Genomic DNA, 26,119 nt, shown 5'->3' on the forward strand with positions numbered 1-26,119 from the left:
GCCTGGCGTGGCGTCTGAGTTAGCACAGCGCCTGTGTCCTGGCTTCATGCCCTCGCCTTACTCTTTCTCCACCCGCTTCCCCGGGCCTCATGAACGTCCGCCTACTGTCTCCACTTACTCTCCTCATTCACCATTTATCTCTTAATGCTACATTTTCTCATTCGTAGTCCTGGCTTTTCCACATTCCTCTACTGCATTATCTGTAGATCAGAGCTTTCCACCACGCATCTTACAGAAGCAGTTCGTTTCCTCATCCTACTCTAGAATGCTTCCCATCACTCCAGGGATTGCTACACACATGGTAAGGGGCTTTTTCCTATCAATTGCACTGAATTATCTCAGGGAATACAGTTGCCTTAGTTATCTGATGCTTTTATACACACACACACACACACACACACACACACACACACTTTGGAATTTTCACAACACGTCTATATAACGAACCCCATCTTCCCCAAAGCCACAAAGTGGCCCAGTTGTGACTTTGAGTCAGAAAGCTGAGGCAGGGGAAAGATGGGCGCACCCCACATGTAACACACAGAGAAGGCTCAATTTCTGTCACCCACAGCCATCTCCCCTGAAATGGCATGTTCCATAAATGGCTGGAATGCATCAAAGTTCTCCAATTTAGGACAAAGTCATGTTCTCAAGACACATGTGTGTGAAAACATCTCCCCAGAGGAACAATACTAAACATAGTCGCTGGGTTTTGAGTCTCTGCCACAGCGTCCCCCCCGGCCCTGAACAGCTGTGCACCCTATGGTGTTGCTCACGCAAGCGGAGCTGATGGCCAAAATCCCGTTTTTCTCGTACGCTTGACGCCTGGTCTCTGGGGCCAGAGCCCGCAATCCCTGCTCTTGGAGTGCACAGTGGAGGGCAGACGGAAGGCCACATGGGGGAGCAGTGGCCACGCAGCCTCAGGCCACGGAGTGGACAGAGGCTCGGGGCCAGCTTTGACCTGGTGTCACCTGTGACATGCTAGGCCATCCCCACGGGGAGCCCAGACTAAGCCACCTTCTCTGGTATTTCTTGCACAAGACCAACACCAGTACATTCCTTCAGTGCCACCATCATTTTGCTTACTTTTTGTTTGAAAATCACAGGGATAATTTACACTGCAAATAAAGACAGAAACCTCCTGCCACGGGCAAGAACCATTCAGTTGTACCTCCCTACAATGGAATGTGATGTATGCCTCTGCTCGTATTTGGGAATTAGGTGGCATTGCTAATATTTTCTGTGTATGGAGGTAAGGTTCATGTAACATGAAAGGAGGCATTTTAAAATGCAGAGTTCAGGGCATGTAGCACATGCCCAGCGCAGAGCCAGGCACATCTCGTCCAGGTCAGAAGCTCTCGTCACCTGCAGACGGTGACCCCAAACATCCCGCTCCACCCCGGCCACAGCCCATTTGCTCCTGTCCCTGGGGACTCACCTCTGGCATACTTGGCACCAGTGCAGCCATCCGGCCTGCGGCCCTGTGCTGGCATTTGCCACTGGGACTGCTGGGAGGTGGCCGAGGGCTGGCCAGCCAGGCATGTCTAGGGGCAGCGGCTTCCAATCGATTACACAGGAACACAAAGTTTTCAGTGAATCTGGGCAGAAAAATGTCACCGTTGGTAAACAAAGGCACTCCACGTGGCCCCAGGGGATGCTCCCGATTCCTAGGAGGCTGCTTTTCCCCATCCTATGCTCACCTCCATGGCCAAGGCTTCCTCGGCCTGTGGGCACATCCCCCACGGCTACCTGCACGAAGGCCGCGTGGCCTGCCCGCCTCGCACGGGCCTGGGCAGCTTGGCTGCCTTTCTGCACCGCTGACAGTCCCTCCCGGCCACACACTGCATGCCTTCCCGCTGCACTGAGCCTCCCTCTTTGTCCCCCACCCCTCCCAGCAGAGAATTCTCAGGAGTCCCCCCCAGGGAGCTGGCCCCACTCAGTGCCCCCAACCTCTGGCATGCAAGCAGGCACACAGCAGGCAAGGCAGCCTCTGTGCTCTAAGTGTAGGGAGGAAAGAGTGGTTTTCAGGACACAGACGTGACACGGGCTCCTGGAAACCACCCCCTGAGCTGCCAGGCTTTCTGGGACAGCCTGCCTCTCTGCCATCCCCAGACTTGCTCCATGCGCCAGGAGGCAGGCGTGCGGCCTCTTAACGCGCTGTGGGGATGCTGGACACACGCGGCCTTCCGCCCACAATGTCCTGTCCCAACTCAGAGACGGACCAATGCTTGCTGGCACTACGCCTAACTGGCATTTGATGGACAGACCCTGGTGGGGGGGCACTCTGCCCTTGTAGACTACTGGTAAAACATGCCAACAAACCCTCAGGATGTAGGGGTGAATCGCATGCAAAAATTCTCAATTGCTGTACATCAGTTCCCACAACAGTTTCATTAGCATGAAGCACACTTTTGTTACATTTACTAGACCCCAAATTCCATTCATACTGACAGGGAGCATAGCCCAGGGAGCGTAGGAAACTTAATTTTTCTTAAGCAGGGGGGAAAAAAAAGGTCTCCTTTTTTAAGCAAACAAATGAGTCTAGTCCAGTGGGCAGGTTTAAGGGTACTTTATTACTGAATCAGTATGTACAAATTCTACCATGAAAATAATGAGTCACCAAATATCAGACTATTTACAATACTTTTTTGTTTTTACAAATGTTTTTTACAGGATTACTTCTCTCTAAATAACATGACACACAAAAATCAAACAGTTTTTATTACAAACATAAATAAATAGTGACTTTAAATGACCACTGTAAGGGACATGATGTCTACAGAGCATTCGGATGAGAAGGTAGGCATTCTGTTATCTGCACATTATAAAGTAATTAAGTAAATATTAAGTTAACATACAGATCTCTGTTAATCACGCTGCAAATCGTATAGCTTGCTAAAATATTCAGTAGAGGTAAGAAACTGAGTCTGGCCATGCAAAATCATAGAGAAGAGTCCCCACTTGTATGCATTTATTTATATTTTAAATGTATTTTAAAGTACATGCAACAGATACTCAGCTTTTGTGTTCTGGTTCTAATGCCAAAGTTTGTGTAACTAGATTTAGTAATATTTGCAATCATGGGAGTGAATAAACTTGAGGAAATACATGGCACACGGTGTAATAAAGGGTGTTAAATAAATAAGTCACATCACCAATGATGTCTCGTATGCAGAACAAAATTAGTATTCATACTTCCATGATACAGACACAAGTTAGAATTCAGTCTTTTGATTAGGTTTCTCAGCAGACAGGAAAGACATAATTTAGGGCTCTGAACCAAATCTTCTACCTTCCTGGCTGTTCCTAGGTTCCCAGAGCTCCCCCCTGCCATGTTGTCGGTTCCTCATATGGGGCAAATTCTCATCCATTCATAAACATCACCCCACAAGGCAGTGACCCGCAACCACGGGTGACTTTATCACGTGGAGGGCGTTGGCAATGTCTGACGAATTTCTGGTTGTCACCATTTGGGGGAGATGCTTCTGGCATCTAGACAATAAGGGCCAGGGTTGCTGCACCGCGTCCTACAGAGCGCACACTGCAGCCCCACAGAGCCCCGAGCAGCCCCATGGGCTACAGTGCTGGCCCGAGAGCTGCTGCTCTGCAGCGCAGTGAGCTGGGTTCTGGGGTTTAGACACCTTTTGAAACTTTCTACTATGTTTAATAAGCATCTCAAAAATTACCTGTCATCGCTTTATCATCTCTAACTTGTCCAGTTAGAATGATCAATGCCTGGGAAGAGCAGACCACACTGAGGGGTTCGCATGGGTCCACTGTGACAACATGAGCATTTTCGCTGAACGGCTGCATACCGCTCAGGGCAATCGAGTCAACTGCCTGGACTTCATGACTTACTGCTTTTGATGAGCTCAGCTTTAAAAAGAGTAAATACTATCACTGAATATACCTTTTCTCAAATAATGCACGTAATTTTAATGAAACAGCCACCAAAACCAGGTTTTTTAGAAGAACGTATTTTATCCCTTTATTTAGGATGCTCAAAATTTTAATTTTCAAGTTCAAAGCATTGTAATTGTCTTTGCACATCTGAATATTATTGGAGGTGACTAAAATTCATAATTTGAGTTTCAACGCTCATGTTTCTTTTATGGCCTAATAGCATTTTTCTTCTAATAATAGTAATAAAACTTAACATACTGAATATTATAGCAAAATTAGATGCGCATAAGAACTGCTTTAGATTTTTTAAGGAACGTGTGAGCTTCAGAATCTTTATCCAAAGTAAAAATATATTCACTGTGTCTATTACCCAGACAAAAGAAACATAATTAAATTTAAAAAATTAAACTTACGTAATATTTAATAATATTTTGTCTCTATGTATATATACTCCTTCATTTTAGACTATACAACAGTACAAGAATTGGCTAGGACAAATACGTGAATTTGTTCATGACAAATTAAGGTAAAATATAAACTAGTAGCCGATAATTACAAGACTTCATTTTTGAAATTATAGGAATTTGAAATTCAGATGCTGAAAAAGACACTAGAATAAATCATAGTTTCAGAGATCTCTGTGGTGTTTGCTCAAGCTCGGGGTGATTTAAATGAAAGCTGTTTCCTGTTCTCTCTATTCAAAATATCTAATGCTTGAAACCAGGTGATTTCACAACACACTGTGGTTAAGTCCATCCCAGGCCACGCTGGGAGCTTCAGAAAACCATTCAGAGGCAACGTGAACTTGTATTTTGAGATTTCCCCTCTCTGTCCGTGGCATGAAGCTGCAAAATTAGGCTGCATTACCAACTTTCAAAATGGTTTAATACACAGGGAACAGTTTTCAGTATCTGTTACAGGCTTTGTTTCCTAAAGATATGCATTGACAGAGTAATACAAATAGTTTCTCTCCATCTTACATCGCTTCTGCCTTTAGACACTGAAGCGAAGCCTCACGAAATGAAGGTGCCAGGTGGACAGGTCTCCCCGGGACTGTCAGGGCATCTGCACTTCCAGGGAACAACAAAGCCACAACGAGCAGGTTCCACCATCAAAACCGACCAAGACATGACTGAACGTTTCCCCATTTTACTTGGGTAGATAATGAAATGAGGAAGCCTTTCCTTTAAAATATTTCATTGTGACACATTGTTCTTTCCTCAGACTAAACATTGTTGGGGAAGATGTATTATTATCCTTCAGATCTCTACAAGACCATCTTTATCCACCATTTGTGAGCTGTGAAAACAATTTCTGTGTGATTCGCATGTATATGCATGTGTCTGTACACACACACATACTCTTATAAAGGACAAGGACACAAACATATATGCAGATTTCAAAGCATGTATGTGGACAGTAACTCAAGAAAAAAAATGCATTAAACTAAACATTTCTGGGGGAAAGGCTGCCCCAGTATATACACTGATAACAGACTCATGACGGCTTCTGAGGTGAGTTCACGCTCTAAGGGGGACATCTGCAGTCCGGGAGGTTTCCAAGGCAATGAGATATAATGGCTTTGAAAGAGTGGTGAGAGTCATCAGAGGCAGATCTGACCTCGTCTGCCAGTCAAAGTCCCTGCTCTTCTACCATCACTGAGAATATTCCAGCATACCAATAGCTTACTTTGACTAAGAAAAGGGCAAATCTCTGTAAATATTTTGAAAATATACAATAGCTGGGCTTCTTTCATTTCAAGAGGTTTTGTAAATGTTTAGACACAAGGTGAACCACCCAGCAGCTATTCTCCACTTTAGAGGGAAAAAAGGAAAACATAAATAACGTATCAGGGAAATCCCTCATGTTACAGGATGAAATATTAAGAACTATCCCAGAAGAGAATTTTAATTTCTCCAAGGCGAACTCCGGATAGCAGCTTAGCTCACTAAACGCGTCCGGCTTGGGACGTCGTTCGTACAACATAATCTACAAATGGAACTCTCGTTTTCCTCTGAACAAAATGCTTATGCTGCTTCAAGTGGGAGTGTTTTTTTAATATAAATTAATCGGTATGTTTCAGATTATAAATTTTCTGTTAAAAATCACACATGATAAAAATCATCTTACAAAAGATTTCAATAATCAGGGCCTAAAAACGGTATAATCATAGTTGATTTTTCCAATCAAATCAGTAATTTAAAAGTGTTTTATTGATGAAGTTCATGCTTAGTATGCGTGTGAGTTGGGTATTTGTTATGCTGACTTCCTTCCAGAATTTGCCACTTGAAATGCAGGGAAATCTCAGCTCCCCAGTCACTGAGATTCAGGCAACCATAGGCGGAAACAGAATGTGCAGTTAAATAGGCTGAGTCTCTGTTTTATCCGTTCTTACAGGAAACCAGTGTCCATCCTCACTGGCTATTTGCCACTTGTTTCCAGAAGCCTCTGGGATGGATAGAAGAACTTAGCACACGACGTTAGGTGGGAGCTGCGCTGGGGGGACCCATGGCCTCTGAGCGCTCAGAATCATCGGAGGGTCAACGGGTATGTGGTCGCTCGATGTGTGGACATCGTTGGGAGCTGTCTAGTATCTTTGTGGAGAAGGCTTGTAGTGGTGGGGATGACGATGTTTAAGATGGGGTCCTGAGAAGTGACAGAGGACGCACGTCAGTCAGGCTGCTCCCCAGGTGCGGAATAAACCGCAGGAGGACACGTGTGCAGGGAGGCCTCGACCCAGGCCGAGGCCCTGCCAGCACACTGGTGCAAGTCTGCAGGCTCCGGCGTGCATGCATCCACCCCGGTTTCCTCCCTCCCTCCCCAGTTGGCCCTTCTCCCCTCCTCTCTTCTCTCCCCCAAACTATAAAATCTCTAGAGGAAGAAGACAAGCAGCTCTCCTCATTTTACAATTATTTAAGCATTTGAAATCCTTTTTGTTTCCTCAGAAAGGTCTAAAAATGAATAAATAGCTTTATCAATCCCAACGACAATGGAACAACATCAGAAAGTCATATTCACTCAACCTTTACACAGGTCAGGGCCATCAAGGTCTCCCATTCTGACAGGTTTTGTTTTTCTTTAAAATTGTAAGCGTAAAAAGTTATCGGGGGCAAATGTGATCCACCATTTAAAAAATCAGTTGTCAAACTAGAATTGCTTCTCAATGCTCTTACCAGCGGACAAATCTTTAGACAGAGCTTTTTAAATTTAAGCTGGAAAGCAATAATGCACATCATTAAACATCAGCAAGATTCTTTTGAAACAGGTGATGTTTTTAATTTTTACAAAATTTATTTGTTTAGCAACAAATCAAAGGGATTGATTTGGGTCATATTATAAAGAAAATGCATGTAGTACATGTAGTAAAATTCATGTCATAAGAAAATAAGCTCCTTAGCAAAATACTGTTTCCTATATTGTTATATTTGAAAATCATAATGTAAAAAGATTTTGATTGATGAGATGATAGACTTTTCTTCCCTGTATGTATTTATGGTTTAAAACACAAGGGAAAAGCACGCATTAGATGGAAAATAAATACGGAAAAGAAAGGAGGGAGGGAGAGGGTGGAAAAGGGGGCTACTGAGCGTCAGCCGTGTAACTTACACTGCAGGCAGCTGGAATAAAACTTAGAAAGCACAGCTGGGGAGGAAGACTTTCAGGTAAGAGGCTGCCTTCTGTCACAGGCAACTGTCGTAACGTGTGTTATCTTAGTGTTTCACAGGACAGGGCAGCACTCACTGTGTGCCGCCGACGGCGGGAGGTCCGGGGTCCGGAAGGTCTTGATGGTGGCGGGCCCTTCCCCTCCCGTGCTCAGCACTTGAACCTCCAGTCGGTAGAGGGTGGACGGCCTCAGATTGGGCACCGTTAGCAGATAATGATCCTGAGGAAGTTGTGCAAAAAAGGTGGTTGTCAGTGACCTTTTATGAACAACGCGCAGAGTGGACACATATTGCAGGACCGTTTGTTTCCCCGGGTGAGACTTTGGTCAAGGTCCCCTGCTCTGTACCACGACGGCGCCATTTGCAGAATGCTGCCCGCCCTGGCTGTGCTGGATCATCTCAGCACCTACTCAGTTCTTGGCAGCCTGAGATGCTTGGCAGCACTGAAATTGGCTGCGGTGCCAGTTCTCAAGGATTTCGGTTTTTATTCTGTCACTTTAAGACTTTCCCATGCTTTAAAGTGTTCATCTGCCCACCTTGTGATGTGAATTCCTGATAATCCACATTTCCGTGAATGAGCCAACTGTTTTCCTAAAAACCCAGTCTCTGTCAATGGCCATGACTGAAAATGTGGGTTTTCAGGCCAACACATTGTTCTCCAAACTCAATAAAACCCTCATACGTTCATGGAATAACTACTTTCTAATTCTTAAGAAATTTTCCCTCCAGGATTTAAGTTTTTTGTTTTTTTTTGTTTTTTCTTTTTGGAGCAGGAGTTGAATGTCCAAAGGGTGTTTTTTTGGAGAGGGTAAAAGCCCACACATGATTTTTTTCTTGAAGCCAAGGAATGAAGTGGCCGGCAAGATAGGCCAACTCACTATGGGCTCCAGCCAAATTTGAAGGGGGAAAGAAAGAAAAACAACCAGCTTCTTTTAGCTATTTTTTTTCCCCCAGTTTAACACTTCAAACAGGGCATGTCCACTTGGACCAGAGGGACAGGGGGTGAACAAAGGTAGAAAAAACTTGTTACACCACCTACATACAGGGCAGGATAAGGTCTGTTGAAGAGCTGTCTCTCGTAATCAGAGTTTATCTAGATAGTTTATTCAAAGGAAGTCTTGTGATATTTGTTAATACTTAAATTAATATGTTTGGAAGAAGAAAATGTACAATTAAGCAGCAATAGTACAGTCACACAGCACGATGGAAATATTCAACTCTTGATGGTCACTACGCACGGGCAGGGGACGTCGGAACTGAGCGGGCACATACCGAGGGCAGGATCTGGGACTGTGAAATGATGCTGTTCGGCAGGCTGTTCTGTCTGCTCTCCGTCGTGACCTCGGCCCACGTCACTTGGAAGCCAGTCACGGGCTGGTAGAGATTGGCCTTGGCCATCTTCCACGAAAAGTGGCCTGTGATGTTCACGTCTTGGACAATGAATGAAGCAGAAAGGTTCTCGGGCCTCGCAAGCACCTTGGGAAGAACAGGACCTGTGGCGGTGAGAGGGAACACCAGCATTACTGGAGGAGGAGAGACATGGGACCGGGCACCCTGCTGGGCCATCCCCCCTTGGACCTATGGGGACAGTATTTGAGCAAAAGCCACACCAACTGCAACCCTGGGCAAAGGGGTGCTAATCCCGTGGGGATTATTTTTTTATAGCCCTGCCTTGGGGATGCAAAAAGGAGAGAGAATTTGGCAGTCTGGCAAGATGTGGCCATTTCTTCAAGAACAGAAAAGTCTGCGATGACAAGGGTGGATATTCAAGTTTTCCTAGGAGTTACTGGAAAGTGCTTCGGGCGCCGTGTTCCAGCAGCCTGGGAGTAGCTGCCCTGGGGGCAGGAACGGGGCTTTGGCAAGGAGAAGGGGATGGGAAGGGATAAGACAAGGTCTGGCGGGTTTCCAAGGCGTGGAAAGTGTGTAAGGATAATCATATGGCAAAGGGGTGGGATAAAAATGAAATGCTTTACATACAGTCTGCCAGAACATAGGCAGGCTATAAAGTTTGCCTTCATTTCTAAAAGGATACTATCGCCAGCAAAGGATGCCTTTCCAATGGCGTAAAGTAATGCGTACATTCATCCATATATGACCTCCAAAACTGGGCCATAATATGACAGTTTGAAAGAGGAGTTCATGTTTAGGGTCTCGTGAAATGCAGTTTGGAACTATTGTCAGGGGGTCACACACACACCACAGCCACAGCCACGCACGTGGAAGTTCAGGTCAAAGCTTACCGGCTTCGCCCGGGCAGGTCACATGTTTGTGGCTTTTCCCCTTCAGGGCAGAGCAGGGCGGAGTCGTAAAGAAAACGGTTTCTGCCTTCAAACGGCCCTTTGGCCGCGTTGGTTGGACGGTTACCGTGTATTTGCAGGAAAAGGACAGATCTTGAAGGATTAGATAATTTTCCTAGAGCAAGAGAAAGAGAATACGTCAGCAGTAAATCTCATTAGGGATAAAAAAAAAAAATGGGCAGGAGATGAAATCATATGCCAACAAGGGTATTTTCGTCTATAGGGAGCGTGTGCAATATGGCTTTTATAAAAAGTACAAAGGAGACACTGTCCATGTTTTGATTAATTACAATTGTGAAACACTCCCATGGCATTGGACATGTCGCCTAGAATTGGACGGGACCCCGGGGATTCTGCATCAAAGCAGACAACTGTAACCTTCAAAGCCAGTGTGTTTCTGAGTTGGCAGTGGGGCAGGCGGCACTGCAAAGCTGTAAGTAAAAATCTAACTTCTTTAAATACGAAAAAAGCTAGCTCAGGCTTCTCAGAGAGACAGGCTTAGCTTACGTGTAAGTTTCTTTATAAAAACAATGAAGACCTCTTTAGCAATGCATTTTCCCCTCCTTATTAATGCTTCCTGCTCTAACACTGTGATTAAACAGAGGTAGGAAAAGCAGGTCAAAATGTTGAGGAATAAGAGGCTTAGAATACAACTTGAGCCTAACACGGAATGGCGACATGATGGCTGTAACAGGTGCGTCGCTGTGCGTCTCTTGTATCTGTCTGTTATGCTTGTCCATTCTGGGTCAGAGTGTCAGAGCTCGACGCGTGTGTATAAAAGATACAGGTGCAATGGCCCTGCATGGTGCCCTCTGGGTGAAGGATGGGGTCCCTGCCGGGCAGCCGCATGGATGCAGAGGACACCATGGGACACGAATTAAATGAAAACAGGCTCCAGCCCTTCCCTCAATCACTTGGGTCAAGAGCAGAAGCCGCTGTGGCTGGTGGAGCAGGAAATCTGGGGAGAGAGCTGGTGCCCATCTGTGGAGGGGACCGGAGATGGGGGTGACCCAGAACATGAGATGCTTATTTCAGGAACGAATCTGCACTTGTATGGGAATGTACTGGAATTCCAAGTTGGCCACGAAGGATACTGCTTCGCAGATATCCCAAGAACGCTTTCATGTGGCACAGAAGGCAGACGTCTGTGGAGCAATGGGCAAATGAGCCGATGCTCCAATGTAGCAATGAAAATAAATGTGTCTAAACATCATTTAAAAATGGAAACAGTCAAGTTCTAAGCCTTGGACAGCCTGCCTTTGCAGGACTTTGATTCTTATGTCTACCGGACACATTGAAGGCTCAGTAAAGAGCTACGATCAGCTTGAGCGTTTCAAAAGATGAGGAGCCTAGGACGGGCCAGCTCCCCGAAAATAAGCCACATTCCAAACAATTCCAAAGCACGCCTAAGAAAAACAAGGAAAAGCCTCATTCCCCGCCCACAAAAAACTTAGTAAATCCTGCTTCTGTTCATTTCTTTCTCTGCTTTTCCTTGTTTGTTTCCCGTTTGTTTGCTGAAGGCCACAAACTATGGGAGCTTAAGGAAAAATAAAAGGGGTAATGTTGGTGAGCATGAGTTGGAAAAAGTCAGATCTGGCAAGAAACAGCCCGGCTGTGGACCCAGCGACTCATGTTATCTCACCATCTTGAAGTCACGTGATGACATAAGATTCTAAAAATACTGTACTTGTTGCTTTAGAAAATATTCAAAAGAAAAATGTTGTCGTTTAATCTCATGCATCAATATCAATTATACATTAGGGGCCATGCCTTTTGATATTTTAAACTGTGCTGCTATGGTACATATAAGCTGCTGTCATTCACACCACATATAATTTGATGTCCTGATCCACATTTTCTGTTGCTTTGTTGATCCTGCTCGATAATTCATGCATTAACCTCAAAATACCTGCAATATACTGAATAGTTTTGGTAAAGTTATTATCCCTGAGGAGCTGAGCATTCTTGTAAAGTTAAAAGTCAAATCTGATGTGTGGTGTATAGGACAGGTGGTAGGGACATGGATAGTCAGTCATACAGAAATTCACTGGGAAATACTATCTTTTGATCACTGTGCCAAGTCAAAATCCAGACAGTAACTCAAAGCTTCTGTCCAATCAAGATAAAACACACAGAGACTCAGAAGCATTTCTTCTGTGACCTGGGAGTTCGTTAACAGTGTGTCTTTTTTTTTTATTGAAGTATCATTGATATACAATCTTACGTTGGTTTCAAATGCACAACACAGTGGTTCAACAGTCACCCGTATTATAACATCCTCACCCCCCATTAGTGCCGTTACTATCTGTCAATGTTGAAAGATGTTACAGAATCTTTGCCTATATTCTCCATACTGTACTACCGTCCTGGTGACCAACTTAAATTGTGATGACGAATTACCGTGCCCCTTTATCCCGTTCCCCCCTGGTAACCACCAGTCCCTTCTCAGTGTCTACGAGCCTACTGCTGTTATGGAACCACGCATCTTTAGTCTCTGCATTTTGGGCCCTGCCATGGGTCAACAACAGCATTAAGCCCTCGGTGTAATGTCAAATGGGCAAGAGGGTGACAGACCATAATAGCCATTAGACGTCCAGTTCCATGCAGTCATTTATTCAGTAGCTAATTCGATGAGCAGGAGCCGACCATTCCTCAATGGTCTGCACACCTTCCTGTCCGGTGTGACCATCTGCTTACCTGGGTCACAACAGACGATGTCGCCGGTCTGGTGGTTTTGTTGTGTGCACAGACTTCCGGAAACCAGCGCACGTGGTAGCGACTGACGCTGGGATCTGAAACATCAAAATGCACAAAAGAACAGTGTGGAAGTCACATGGTACCAGCCCAATGCTCTTAAAGCGTGCGAGAGAAAGGAAGAAAATAAAATTCTGCCGTGACCCAGTAACGCACACATGAATTACAGGAGGCGTGCACGCCTTGCAGAATGCTGCTTCATGTTTCCTTATGAGCAGCGAAGTTGGGGGATGCACGCTGCCGCAGGAAAGCCTGTGCTGATGTGGAAGAGCTGAGCAGGGAACACGTCACAGTCACAGCCCAGGGATGCCAGCAATGTCTTGGGAATAACGCTGGAGTGGTTCCTAGGACAGGTCAACCCCTACAAGACAGGGCCACACTCGGCAGCTGTTTGCTTAACTCCTGTGCTGGAAGGAGGGTGGAGACATCACATGCCTCTGAAGCCTGTATTCTTCTGCTAAACCTGGTAGAGACGCTACTGAACCCAGGCCAGTAAAGCATTTTCCTCAAAGAATGGGCTGATCAGACGTATTCCCGTTTGAACCCTACCTATCAGCGGCTGCAGGGGTGCATGGCGTCCCCTGCCTCACCGCATACATCCTGGCCTCCCATGTATTTGTACTGAAATGCCACTCAAAGTCTCAAGGACAGGCGAGAAGACAGACCCTTTCCACGTCCCCATTCCCAGGGGGAGCAGCCTATGCCATCCCCTTCTTTCCTTGGGCAATCGGTGGAAAAGAGAAAATGATGACAAGAGAGTCTCTGAGCTGGGAAAGAAGGGGGATGCTGTGAGGTTTATAATCACCCCGGCTGTCCCAGGCGGGAGAAGCCGGGACTTCTGCAGGGAACGAGTGTCTCCGCCTGCATGGAGGTTCCCAGAGGGCAAAACGCTTCGATGAGACAGAGGCAGGGAGGCTGGTGGTGCAGTGGGAACCGGCCCTGCGCAGCACTTCAGAATGAGAAAAGAAGAAGTTGAAGTCAGAGGAAATAAAGAGGCACCAAGCGGGCACTGGCGGTGTTTGGTTAAAAGCAGACCCCTTACTCAAGGTGTGAACTTTGGCCCGGCAGACATCAAAGACATTTCAGGGGGAGGAAAGAATTACACGTTATCCGTAAGTATGAATCAATCAAGAGCAAATTCAACAAGAGGGCTGCCCTGGGCAGAGTGGTGAAGCAGCCACCCAGCAGCAGCGGCCCTCGTGGCTCATAAGCGTGCCGCACAAATGAGAAAGAAAGGCACACATTTGACTTCGTGGCAAAAGGCTGTGGATAAACACGGGAGGTGGAGAGAGGCAGGGCATGTGGCCGAGGGTTCCGATTTCACATAGCGCGGCCGGCCTGTCTCCTGGAGAGGCCGGCCTGTCTCCTGGAGAGGCTGGACGGAGAGAGGGCTGGCGGAAGGACTGGCCCAGGCTTCTGGCCGGCAGGACCCACAGCGTCCTCTGCGCCACTGAAATGTTCCTGCGTGGTGGCCCCTGGTCAGCCCCACCTGTGGAGCAGCTGAAATATGGCTAACGCAGCCACGGGATCTACTTCTGAATTTTCATTTATTTCATCAGCCTCAATGGCCACAGGGGGCTGGGGGCTGCCATCCTGGGCTGAGCAGTTCCAGCCACAGAGAAGAGCCAGCGAGAAGCGCTGAGTGGCGACAGCGCATGACTGACACTCTTTGCTTGGGAACAGCAGGGGACAGGTTCTGGCTCACTGTGACAGTTACGGGATGTGCGACCTATGCCTGTGGGCATGCTAAAAGGGCCCTACATGTACCTTGTGACATGACGGTACCTCCCCAGGAGGCACTCAGGGGAGCGGGCATGCACCCTGCCTTCAGCTCTCCGCGCCTAACACCACAGCCCCCACCTTCTCCGTGGGCCACCTGTGTTCCCCGGACTTTCAACACCATCTGCCCCTGCTAATGGCTCCCACCCAAACTGTTCTCCTGAAGACCCGCAGCCCCCAACTGCCTGTCCCAAAGACACTTTCCAAACTCAATTTCTAACCCTATATTCTCGATCTGGGGCTTCAAGTTGGCCCCCTGCTTTCACGTTGCCTTTTACCTACTCACATCTTCTCATTTTCTGTATTTCTAATGTTCAGACATGATGCTCTTGCTGTCCCTGGGGGGACTGTCCCTTCCTGCCTTCAGACAGCAAGCAGTCAGCTGGAAGCACTCCTTTCGTAGGCAGGCCAGCCACCCAGAGGTCACACACCCCTCCCGGCAGGTGCTCACCCTCAGGGCCACTGGCTCCTGCCCTCAGCACCCCATGCCCAGGTACCCCCATGGCGCACGCCGCTGGAACTGTTCACACTAGCCGCCCCTGGGGCTGCTTCGCGGGGGCCCCGGTTCCCTCCTGCAGGAGCCCACCAGGCAGGCCCCTGAGCACAGCTGCCTGGCTCCCGCTGCCCCCCGGCTGGCCCTGCGCATCTCCACACACCCACCTCTTCCTCTTTGCACACTGGGAGTAATAAGCCCTCTTTGCAATGGCACTTCTCTCTTGATTTGCTGGCCTCACCAAAGCTGCATAATAACACCTACATTTGTAAGCCTGATTAAAACGAACACGTTGTCTTCTGCCGTCTGTGTGGCACATTTTCAAAACACACACATCACTCCTCGGGTTTTCAAGCTCCATCAAAAGGCGGCGTGCATCGTGCCTGGATGTCTAGACAATCCCCATTATTCACAATGGATTAGAAAATCACCGTGAACGCCGAGTTAGCGAATACTGAACAGCCCTTGTTGAGGAGATGCAGGCTTCAGTTCTAATGAACCTCAGGTCACAACGGTTCCGTCTGCCAGTTGATACATATCTTCTCTTATGTGTGCTTGTGTTTAAAGATGCCATATGTAACATATATTTCTTGTAAGGTCTTAATTGTCTTATGACTCTATAGCTTACACACGCTAGTTGAGAAGTTTTTATGATGGTGTCCAAGCGCGACCGTGGATTCCTTTAGCCTTCCGTGAAAACTCAAGATAGTTACCGTCCACTGTACTTTGTTTTATAACTTCTCAAGAATCGCATATTTAGCCACTTTTTATGTTTCCTACAGCTTCATCGCACACACATTTGACATCCCTCTAGGCCCTTACAGAGCAGCCTTGAGCATACACCAGCAAAGTCTCTCTTTTTCTGAATGCACCACGTTTCTGATTCATGAACACCAAAGGCCAACAGCTCATACCTGAACAAAGCTTATCTCAGTATCTTATTTACTGTGAGGCATATTACAGTTTTCATGCTTAAAAGGCTTAGAAAGGCTAGGCAGCACTTCAGCAAATACACTTGGGGGCCAGTTTAAATAGCAAAATCTCCCAACGAAAAGCAAGGCAGTGCAAAAAAAAGAAAAGAACAAAAACAATGGCTCTAAACAGACCCTGCAAAGGACGCTTGTTTGCAGCCTGGGAGCTGAGACAAGAAGGCACAGGGTCGCCCTGCTGGGAATGTGTACACAGGGTCCTCAAATTTATCGCCACTCTGAGCATGTGCATCTCCGCACAGCACCACAAAAGTGTCACGAGCATTGGTTTGGGGGTTCCACGTAAATGTTAGTGAGTAGATGACTCTGTCAACACAGAACCAGGGAATAACGAGGATCGACTGATGCTCTTACCATTTTGAAATCAGTAGTAAAAGGTAGCCTCTTGTGTTACATGCCTAATGAATTCCACATTTTCCTTTGTTGCCTTAAACCCAATCTTCACACTTTAGTGCTAACATATTGGACGGGCAGCATTCAAATTATATCCTTCTATTTAAAGAGTGGTCACTGGCGGGCCACTCAGCCCAGCAGGCTTTCCCACATCTCCCACGCAGCCTGAGCAATATTTTGACATTCTTCATCACCACCCTTTTCTTCTTGAAACCCTTGCTTCCTTGGCCTGTCACAAATCTCCGTCTTCTCTGATCCCTCTGGGCATGCGCTGTGTCCTCTGCCGGGTCATCCCCGTTGTCCTGCTTTCAGAGCTGGAAGTTCCTCCACACAGGTTCCTTCTCTCGTTCTCATCGAAACTCTCTCTCGGTGTCCACGTCTGACCTCTCCTGAGATCCAAGCAAGGAAAACTGTGTAGTTGTGTAGGCTGTGCGCTGCCTAATTCTGGGGAAAGTCAGAGGAGCGCCTTCACCTCCTACTGCACTAACTCCTCCTTTTCTCCACTGCCTCCGGGGCATTTTTAAACTCAAAATGCTCACCGCCCCATCTGCTGGTCCAATGCTGCCCTCACTGCAGGTGATGCCCCCCGCCAGCCTCCAGCTACAGATATGATCTCGTCTTCCCTGTCACCGTTCATGTCCCTCAACCCATCACCAAGTCCTCTTGATTTTATCTGCTGAATATCAAACTTAGATTTAAAATTGCCTCAAAGCATTTTTAACGGTGCCCCCCAAACTGAGTTTGGGGACATTAAAAAAACAAGAAAATACCCACGTTTGTATCTGTTAGTTGACTTGCTTCCATGGAAATCATTTATACAGTTATCTCATCTTTAGCTTCACCTTGCCAATTACTAAAATCCTGAGAGCTTATATTTTAGGATATGGCTCCAGGACCCAGTCTATAAACATCATTATATCAACTGCTTCCTAAGGGGACAGCCTTGAAAAGGCTATGATAAATGCCTCATTGATCTGGTTCTTGAACCATTATATTCTTTATATATATTATATATTCTCAATATATATTATATTCTTTATAATGTACATTGAAAAGTTTTTTTTAATATGGAAATTTACTTTCAATATGCTTCAAAAAGTATTATTCCATTTATTTCTCAATATATCTAACTCTCAGTGTCTGGTGTAAATGAAGGGCTGCAAAATTTTTAATTAAATGTTCATCTCTAAGTTCAGAGAAGTCTAATGATCCAGAATGCTGAGGTCATTGAAATTACAGCTCTGAGGCACAGAGGTCATCTTGGGGCACCACAGAACAGCTGTCCTAACAGAAAATTGAAGTCACAACTCTGGGGCGGGGGACATGCATTTGGAAAGGCATCAGAGAATGCCAGTTCCATCAGGGCAGGAATCTCTGTCTCTCTGCCATGCCTCTTGCAGAAATAGTGCCTGGCATGCAGGAGGTGCTCAGTAAATGTTAGTTGAAATGACATGTTTTCCTGGGATAATTCCTCGTTCTCTTTATTTTTGTAAAAATTAAAAAAAAGCTTTGGTAAGACAGAACTTTTTGACTTTGCACAGTTAAGAATTCTGAGCACTTACAAGACATAAAGTACTTCTGCACAGCAGAAGGATGAATGTTTTCTCTCTGTCTGAGCTAACTTTTCATATTTATGGGGTACAAACACTAAGACAGAAGCCAAAAGCCAGAACAACAATCTGTGGATTCTATTATCTCTATTATCACGCAGGAAAAATGAACGAATGGCTATAGAATAATAAAATTACTAGTTAACATTATATAAAGGGAACTATTACTTTTGCAAAAACATTTCTTCTACAAATTCACTGTCAAAGGTGAATTACAACCAACTATCACATGCAAATAAGCTGAGAAGGGTGCATATTTGACGCCTGACTCCTTTCCCTACAAAATTACATGTTGCCTAAGTCATACAAAAAGCCTGAAGCTCCCTCTCTGGGAAATTTCAAGGGAAGTGCATAGATTTCTGCTGGTTCGTCCTTAACTACACATCCAAAATCAACATCCTGCCCACCATGAGTTTCAGGAAATGTGACATCTATTGACCAATTTCTTCTTACAACTTTGTCTTGATGAGTGTACAAGGACCTCTTCTATGTGATTTATCACTGGTGGGACTCAGTCGTAACTCAAGAATACTCAGCTACGGTGTCACAGCTGAAAACCACTTGGGAGGGGTCTATTGAGCTGCATATAACGCACACAAGGTATACTTTTTTAGGGTTGAGAAATCCGGAAAGCCAGCCAGAACTTTCTTTCCCCATCATTCCATTCCATCAAATAATGCTCCATTCCATTCCAGACCATTCTAGTACCCTCTATTTCGTCACATTCCATTCCATTCCACAACATTCTATTGCATTCTACAGCGTAACATTCCATCCCATTCCGTTCCATAATGTTCCATTCCATTTGTTTACGTTCCACTCTTTCGGGACAGAATCATATCCCACATTCACATTCTATACAAAATTCATATGATAGTAGGGCTGCGTGTTGATTTAAAAGGTGTCTCCCTTCCTGCATTTATAATAATTATGAATGCACTTGTGTTATAATGTCTGGGGAAACTTTGGTTTGGGATTCTGTAGGTCACATGGTGGCTGCCTTCTAAAGCTTCTGGAAGGAGGAAAAATGTGCAATAACAGTGCAACACACACTCTCCACCTTGGTCTGCTCTGGACCCCCCCAAAGGTTGCTACAACACCCACCCACCAAGTGCTTCTGCAGAAGGGAGCACCGCTGTGTTTTCCTATGTTGATTCTGTTTCCATATTTAAAATAAAAAAGGAAACAGGATGGATCTAACTTAAGGAAAAGGGCTTTTGGGAAAAATGCAAAAATTTAGTTAGAGGATGACTTTTCTTAGTACTTAGGTAAGTGGCTGTGTGATGTGGTAGAAATGAACCCACATTTGCAAACTCTGACACAAATTAAGCATTCGGTGCTACAGCTCTGGTTCACATCCACATTCTACCTCTCAGCTATCTCCTGAGCTCTGGGATTATTTAAAGTAATGTGTATGTGTATTTATGCAAATACACAGGCATACATTTACATGTATACACATTTATGATCTTGAGGACAAGCATGATCACTTAGCTGTCAGTGAAAATATCACGTTTGTAGATTTTTAAGGTGTGAATTCTCCTATCACTGACACGAGATGAATCGCAATCTCAATAAATTGGATCTCAGGTTTTTGTGGAGAATGAACAACTAATGCACATGTTTATATAAAAATGCAAAGGACCACAAATAGACAATACAATTTGAAAAAAGTAAATAATTGGAAGACTATTATTGAAAATATTTATAAATCCATAGTGGCTAAGACAATGTGGGGACATATGCCCAAAGACTCTATAGAAAGATCAAAATTAACTTGCATATAAATAAATAAATACATACATGCATACATATATATTTCAGTTCCCACAAAAATGGCACCACAAAGCTTTGAGGGAAGAACCATGTTTAAATAAATGATGCTAGGTCAGTTGGAGATCAAGAGTGAAGAAAGAGAAAGAAAAGAACACTGACTCCCTCAATTCTGGGTCAAAGTCAGCCTAAGAGAGAAAGGTTAAATGGTGTCGATTCCATGAGATAAGGAGACTGTGTCTGCGACTCTTGTATAAGCAAAGATTGCTTACACGAGACAAGAAGCCACTAACTGTAAGGGAAATAAAATGCTGAATCGATCATCTCTGAGCATACAAACCATTAAGAATTAAGGAAAAAAGGTAAGCGGGTCAGAGTGAGAGAAAAACTTAAAATACACAAAGCCAGCAGATGACTCAGAACTCCAAAGGTAAAGGACTGTTGAAGGGCAGACTGGCTAAATAGTTCCTGATGCAAATCCAACAGGTATCAACATGACACCCGAGCTGTCACTACACAGGTACCCGAATGGCTAAACTTTAAAAGGTGGCAAGTTCCACCTGGCGGAGAGAACGTGGCCCAGCTGGGAGCCTCGTGATGGGAATGTCCGTCGGGACAAGCACTTTGAAACGCTGTGTCTTCTAAAGCTCAGCTATTCAGGACCTAAGAATGTCGCCTCTGGGGGAGAACACTAGCACCGAAGATGGGTGTTCACAGGATGTTCACAGCAGCACAGTTCCTAGTAGCCCATCACTGGAGCAAACCAAGTCTCTACCGACAGCTGAAAAGGTACCTGAACTGAGGTGCACGAGGGACAGCCATGCGGCACCAGAAATGGATGACTTACTGCTTCATGCAGCAGAATAGGTCAGTTACCTACTTCCCATGTAACACCCACTGCAACAAGGCAAATACAGACTGTGATTCCATTTGGGTAAATTTCAAACACAGGCAAGACCAGTCTTCAACTTTAGAACCCATGATGGGGATGGTTACTACTGATATTTGCCTGATGGTTGCTGTAAGGTGTTTGCATTTTCTGTATGTATTTCTTGCATTTTCGATATTCTATTAGCAAAATGTTCTGTAAACTATATCATATTGACATATAATTCTAATTTGAAATTGATAAATATAATAGATCACATTTCATAATTTAACTATTTTTGATAAAACTATTATTAAACTTAGTAATATGGATACATTATATAATTTTTAGTTTAATAAAAAATATTAAGTGAAATGTAACTTTAATTAACATGATAGTAATGTTAATAGTAATGTTATTTAAGCTGCAGAACGGATGTCAACAGCTTGGAAGAAAATTCTGAAACAAAAAGAGCCCAAACACTAATAGACCTTAAGGCACGCATCTGATAATCTCAGTGAAATCGTGTTTCAGAAGAATTAAAAATGTATGTTAGATTAATATGTATGTCAAATAATTCTATGAGTACTATTTCAATATTACAAAATAAATATTCTCAGAATAAAGACAATGGACCAATAAAGAAGAATTTATTCTAAAGTTAAGTATTCAAATATTAATAGAAACAAAAAATTTATTCTAAGGATAAATGTTCATCGCAGTATTAATTATGTTATGGATATCTGAAGGCACCTCCATGTTTTATTGTAGCGATGGTATGTTATGATACTGTGGTGTATCCATAGAAGGCAGCAATTAAGATGTTATGAAAAATACATGACAAGAGAGAATACTCATGTATTATCATATGAAAATGTTTCACATGCTTATTATTTACATACCACATTTATGTAACAAATGAGGAAGCACACACGCAAAGGAAACTTCTGAAGTTTTCCACCAAAATGCTGTTTCCATGAAAATGATACCGAGATAAGTGACTTTTTTTCTGTTTTTCCAGATTGGTTGTGTTATGGGTCTTTTCAAAATAAAAAGCTGATTTAGGACAAAAATTTACAGTGCAAAATATTAAGTACTGTGAGGGCTTTGGACACAAGATCAGACTTGTAGGAAAGAAACGAAGATAGATCAATATCCCCGAGATGTTAAAATCTAGGCCGTCAACTTGCTGATTTCAAAACTTGACACAGATTCTGGGAGTCCACAGAACAGCAAGATATGTTTTAGAAAAAGAAGTACTGAAGTGTTTTGTTCGGCTACTGTTTTCCTTAGCGTGAACACCAAGACTGGACATTGCCTTCTGCACAGGCACTGCTATTTCACTAGCTAATTAAAGCAAATACCAGATAGAAAACGTGTGTGCGCACCTTCGGTCTTTTTCCAATAGACCTTCACCTGCAGCTGGTCGTCTTGGTAGAATGGAGCTCCGATTTCCAGGAGGCGGGTGGGCGGTCTTCTTGGAAATGGGGGCTCTATGTGCACCAGACTTTTTCTAGGTTTCCCAAGTTGTTCTTCTGCAACAAAGAACAGCATTCTAATTCACTTGTTAAAAACAATTACACAACCTGGTATTCATCCCAGTACATTTAACTTCATTCTATTATGCATTCCTAATTCAGTGCCTATGTTTTACAGTGAAATGTAACATAAAACTGCAGACTGTTACATGCTCAAGTTGATGCCACCCCCCTTCACGATAGGTCGGGATACGGGGTACCCAAAAGCCTATTACATGTCATCCCCAGAATTTCAGTTGTTGATTGATATGAATTCAAGGCTTGAGAGATGCTCTGACTTAAATAAGACATATACGTAGTATTTCTCATTACAGATTTCTTTTGTAGTTGTGAAGGAAACACACAAAATAAAATTAAAATACAGTATCATGGAAACAATATGGACAGCTCTTCTTAGAAATATCAACATTACACATTAATACCTGGTGCAAGACCTTAAATGGAAATATTGTTCAACTGTGTTTTAAATAACAGGATTTCAGTTCTTTACAAGCCCATTTATGCTTCTCACTCCTTTAATAATCTGTGATGTGGAGCATTTGCCTGTGTATAATCAAGACAGAAGTTTAGATTGTATGTTTCATCTCTAAGTGACTAGTCTTCCTACTTTCTATTTTATGCAAACTTTTATTGTTTATTATATAACAGAGTTTCCTATAGCTGAAGATCAGACTGGTGTTGGTTGACTGAATGACTCTAGTGCAGAAATATGTCAACACGTAGGCAGGGCACATGGAAAGGACAGACAGGTACATACTTCAGTCCTGGGAACATGTTTGGGACTCGAAGGTGAGCCCTCCACTTTCACTAGTAAACAAAACTGGAAGGAAAATAATTTCTACCTTTTCTGAGAAGGAATGAGGTCTGATTTAGACTCTTTATAGTACTAAAGTTAAGAGAATTTAGTGACTTATTTTTTTTAATGTCAAAAATTCGATTAATTTTAACAGAGAGATTTGGGGTACTTTCTCTCCTCCCCACCTTTATTTTGGAGAGTTAGAAGAATATTCCAGTTGCATGAGGTGACTGTAAAACAATTAGAATCTGCCAGTCCTGGAAATATATTCGTCCTGCCTCCAGAAAAGCAAGCTGCATTTCTATTCAGGACAGTGTTACGTCTTTCTTCCTTCAAGGGACCCTTTCATAAAACTGCATGAACATTCAGCCTTTGCTTGCATAGAAATTTTTATCACTAAAACACCTAGCAGTCTGCAGACTTGTAAAAATATAACTCAAAAAAATAAATTACATGCTGACATTTACTATTCTCCTTCCTATAAAATATAATTTCCCCTGCTTATACTATAAAGCTGTAATTATTCTTCACTTCTAGTTGGTTCATGATGAAATATACAATGTTCTTGTAAAAGTCATAGACTAGTGTTTATGAGATTATATATCATCATCGGTATATAAAATCCTGACAAATGTTCCGCTATATCCTGCATAATCCTTTATAAAGCCAGACTCCTGTAGGACACTGAGCCCCAGATAAATGTGTTACGACAGGTACTTTACATTACTACTTTTAAAATTTTCCTTTAATACTTTTCTGAATCCATGTGACAAGAAGCAGTGAATCCTTAGAAAGTGGCCTTTGATGGGTTAGCTTTCATATCTGTTTATTGGTCAAGTAAAACATGATCTACTTTAACAAGAAGATTAGGAAGTGACATTAACACTCAGAAAGAACCTCTCCACTGGAGAGGAGCTGGTTGACTTGTAGGTAACAGAGGGATTCATTTACTTTCACAAAGATTTCTGGACTGACGCTGACGGACTCTGACGTCTGCTGTGGGCACAGAGATAATCCATGTTCTCTGAGCACATGAGATTCTGGTTCTCCAAGTTGGGGAGGCGTAAGTCTAGACCCCACACAGTGGAGGCTATCATCTGCATAAGGAAGGGCACCACTCCCTCAGATCACAGAGGACAGGAGATGGTAAACATGTGGGAAAGGGTAGACATGCCTCTGTTTATGGGGAACCATGCAGCTTCCGAGAGGGAGGAATTTAGGCCACACTGTGCAGTGTGGCTTAAGGTATGTGTCACAGAGAAGGTTTATAATCATACTCGGGGCAGAGGGAGCAGCTAATTAGGGGAGATCTCCCCAGAGGACATATGCTCAACAATGGCCAGCTTTCATTGTGAGAAGAAACCTGTACGAAGTTACGGCAGTCCACAATGTCACACCAGGTTCTAGTGTGGCAGGGCTGTTGTCTATTGGAAAAAAAACAGAAGGAACTCAAAAGTTAAACTTATTTTATACAACAGATGAAACTCCCAGCACGAGAAACCAATGAAAATGTCTTGGAGGAAAGAGAAGTTTAAAGGGTTTTGGTCTGAGAGGACAAAGGGCATAAAGAGTGTAATTCAGGAGAAGTAAACTGCAAAGGTGGCCAGGTGACGCTCACGGGAGCGGACCTCAGGCGAGGACCGTCTGCTCCATGACTCATGCTTTCTAAAGACCGGCTGCATCTACAAAACGGATGTGTAAGAAAGAGCGGGAAGAGAAATACTAATTAGGAGGCTGTTTTAATTTATAAGAAGGAGGCAACAATGGCCTCAATGTGGAAAAGGCTCTGCAGATTCCACAGAGCATTTGAAATCAGAGAGCAAAGGGCGTCCTAAAGAATAGATTTCCAGAGGAAAGGGAAGGGAAGCCTGGAGAATGGCCTGTGGATTTTTGGGCTTCAACAAAAGGGTGAATGGTGGGGCCCTTTGAGGCAGGGCAGCCGGGGGAGAGCAGGTGTGAGAGGGAAATCGAGAGCTCAGGTTTGGGTATGTTCCGTGTGGAACACCTGTTAGCCATCCGAGTGCCGATGCCGAGCGAGCTGCCGAGGGCAAGGTTTTGGAGATCAGGGGTGGTGAGGCTGGCAGGTGTGGGAACCATTAGGCTATGGACGGTTATTGAATCCATATGGCGCAGGGACACCTTCTGTCAGGCTGCCTCAGCTCCCCCGTCCTGCCTGCCAGGGCCGAGCTCTCTGCACACAATGCTCTGTTGCAACCCTCTGCACCCGCCCATCTGGCTGCTGCATTTGGATGGGAGGACACCCTACCCTGTGAGCCCACAGCGTTCTCATTCCCAGGGATGCGTGAGGAACACCGCGGCACTCTGTCCCCACCACCACCTTAGTTCCTTCTGCTTGCATGGCTCCTACAGTCCTGCATACAATGGACTGGTCTTTGTATGATCGCGTTTACATGGTTATCTTCCAAATTCACCATTAGGCACTTTCAAGGCACAGATCAAAATGCACGCAGTGCTGACAGTGATCATAATGTCTGTGCACGTGGGAGTGTATTTGCATGTGGTGCGTATATGCATGTCGATGTGTGTGCATGTAACTACGTGGTTCCATACAGCGTATAGAGTCTATGCGGTACAAATATTCTATAGCGTACACGTTCATAGTGTAACGGAGTGAGTATTCCCATCATTAGACAGTCAGGGCTTCATGCATAAGCACACATTTCAGTTTGATGAATGACTGAACAAACAATAGGTTTAATAAATGAATAAAGTAGCTAAACACAAAAAAGGTCTCGTGAGAATTTTCAGGCGTAAGCTGCACTATACCCAGACTCACACACGAAAACAGTAGATGGTTCAGATTCGGCCCCTAAAGAGACTCTTCCTCAAGCACGTAGGGAGCTCTGTTTCGAGACCGATTTTGAAAGCATCCTTTCAAACAGACCTGCCCGTTTGGATCCTATTGCTCGCCAGGTGGGAGAAGACAATTATGAGTAATCAGTGCATCTAACGCCGGAGACCGGGCTTGCCCCCTTGTAAATTCAAACCAGCTTTAAACACATTCGTCTTCTCTCTCAGCACCAGGCTCGCTGCATGATGAAAGGCAGATGCCACGGGGCTCTGCCAGCCCAGGGAATGAACGTCGCCGGAGCCCCACCCCAGTGGCCTGCTCCCTCTCCCTCCTCGAATCTGCTCGATTGTCAGCCTATCTGGGAGCTGCCCCACCACAGGCTCTGAGCAGTCCCCACTTGCACACAAAGCCAGAAACATCAAGCCACTTATTTTCTAGCTCAGAAATGAGTG

General features: G+C 44.5%; 1 protein-coding gene across 2 annotated transcripts in view; it reads right to left on the reverse strand.

Annotated features, from left to right (window-relative positions):
• Positions 1–2,554: 2,554 nt before the first annotated feature.
• The window catches only part of ANOS1 (anosmin 1), a 154,500-nt gene continuing 130,935 nt past the window's right edge, over positions 2,555–26,119 (reverse strand). For both annotated transcript variants that reach the window (XM_057496179.1, XM_057496178.1), the window contains 6 exons: positions 21,910–22,056; positions 12,560–12,654; positions 9,806–9,977; positions 8,838–9,058; positions 7,645–7,786; positions 2,555–6,549 (listed from right to left, as the gene is read on the reverse strand). In XM_057496179.1, the coding sequence (XP_057352162.1) occupies positions 6,491–6,549; positions 7,645–7,786; positions 8,838–9,058; positions 9,806–9,977; positions 12,560–12,654; positions 21,910–22,056 (836 nt within the window). In that variant the 3' untranslated portion in view covers positions 2,555–6,490. The remainder of the gene's footprint in view (positions 6,550–7,644; positions 7,787–8,837; positions 9,059–9,805; positions 9,978–12,559; positions 12,655–21,909; positions 22,057–26,119) is intronic.

This window comes from Manis pentadactyla, chromosome X (assembly GCF_030020395.1).
Source record: "Manis pentadactyla isolate mManPen7 chromosome X, mManPen7.hap1, whole genome shotgun sequence".
Classification (NCBI taxonomy): Eukaryota; Metazoa; Chordata; class Mammalia; order Pholidota; family Manidae; genus Manis; species Manis pentadactyla.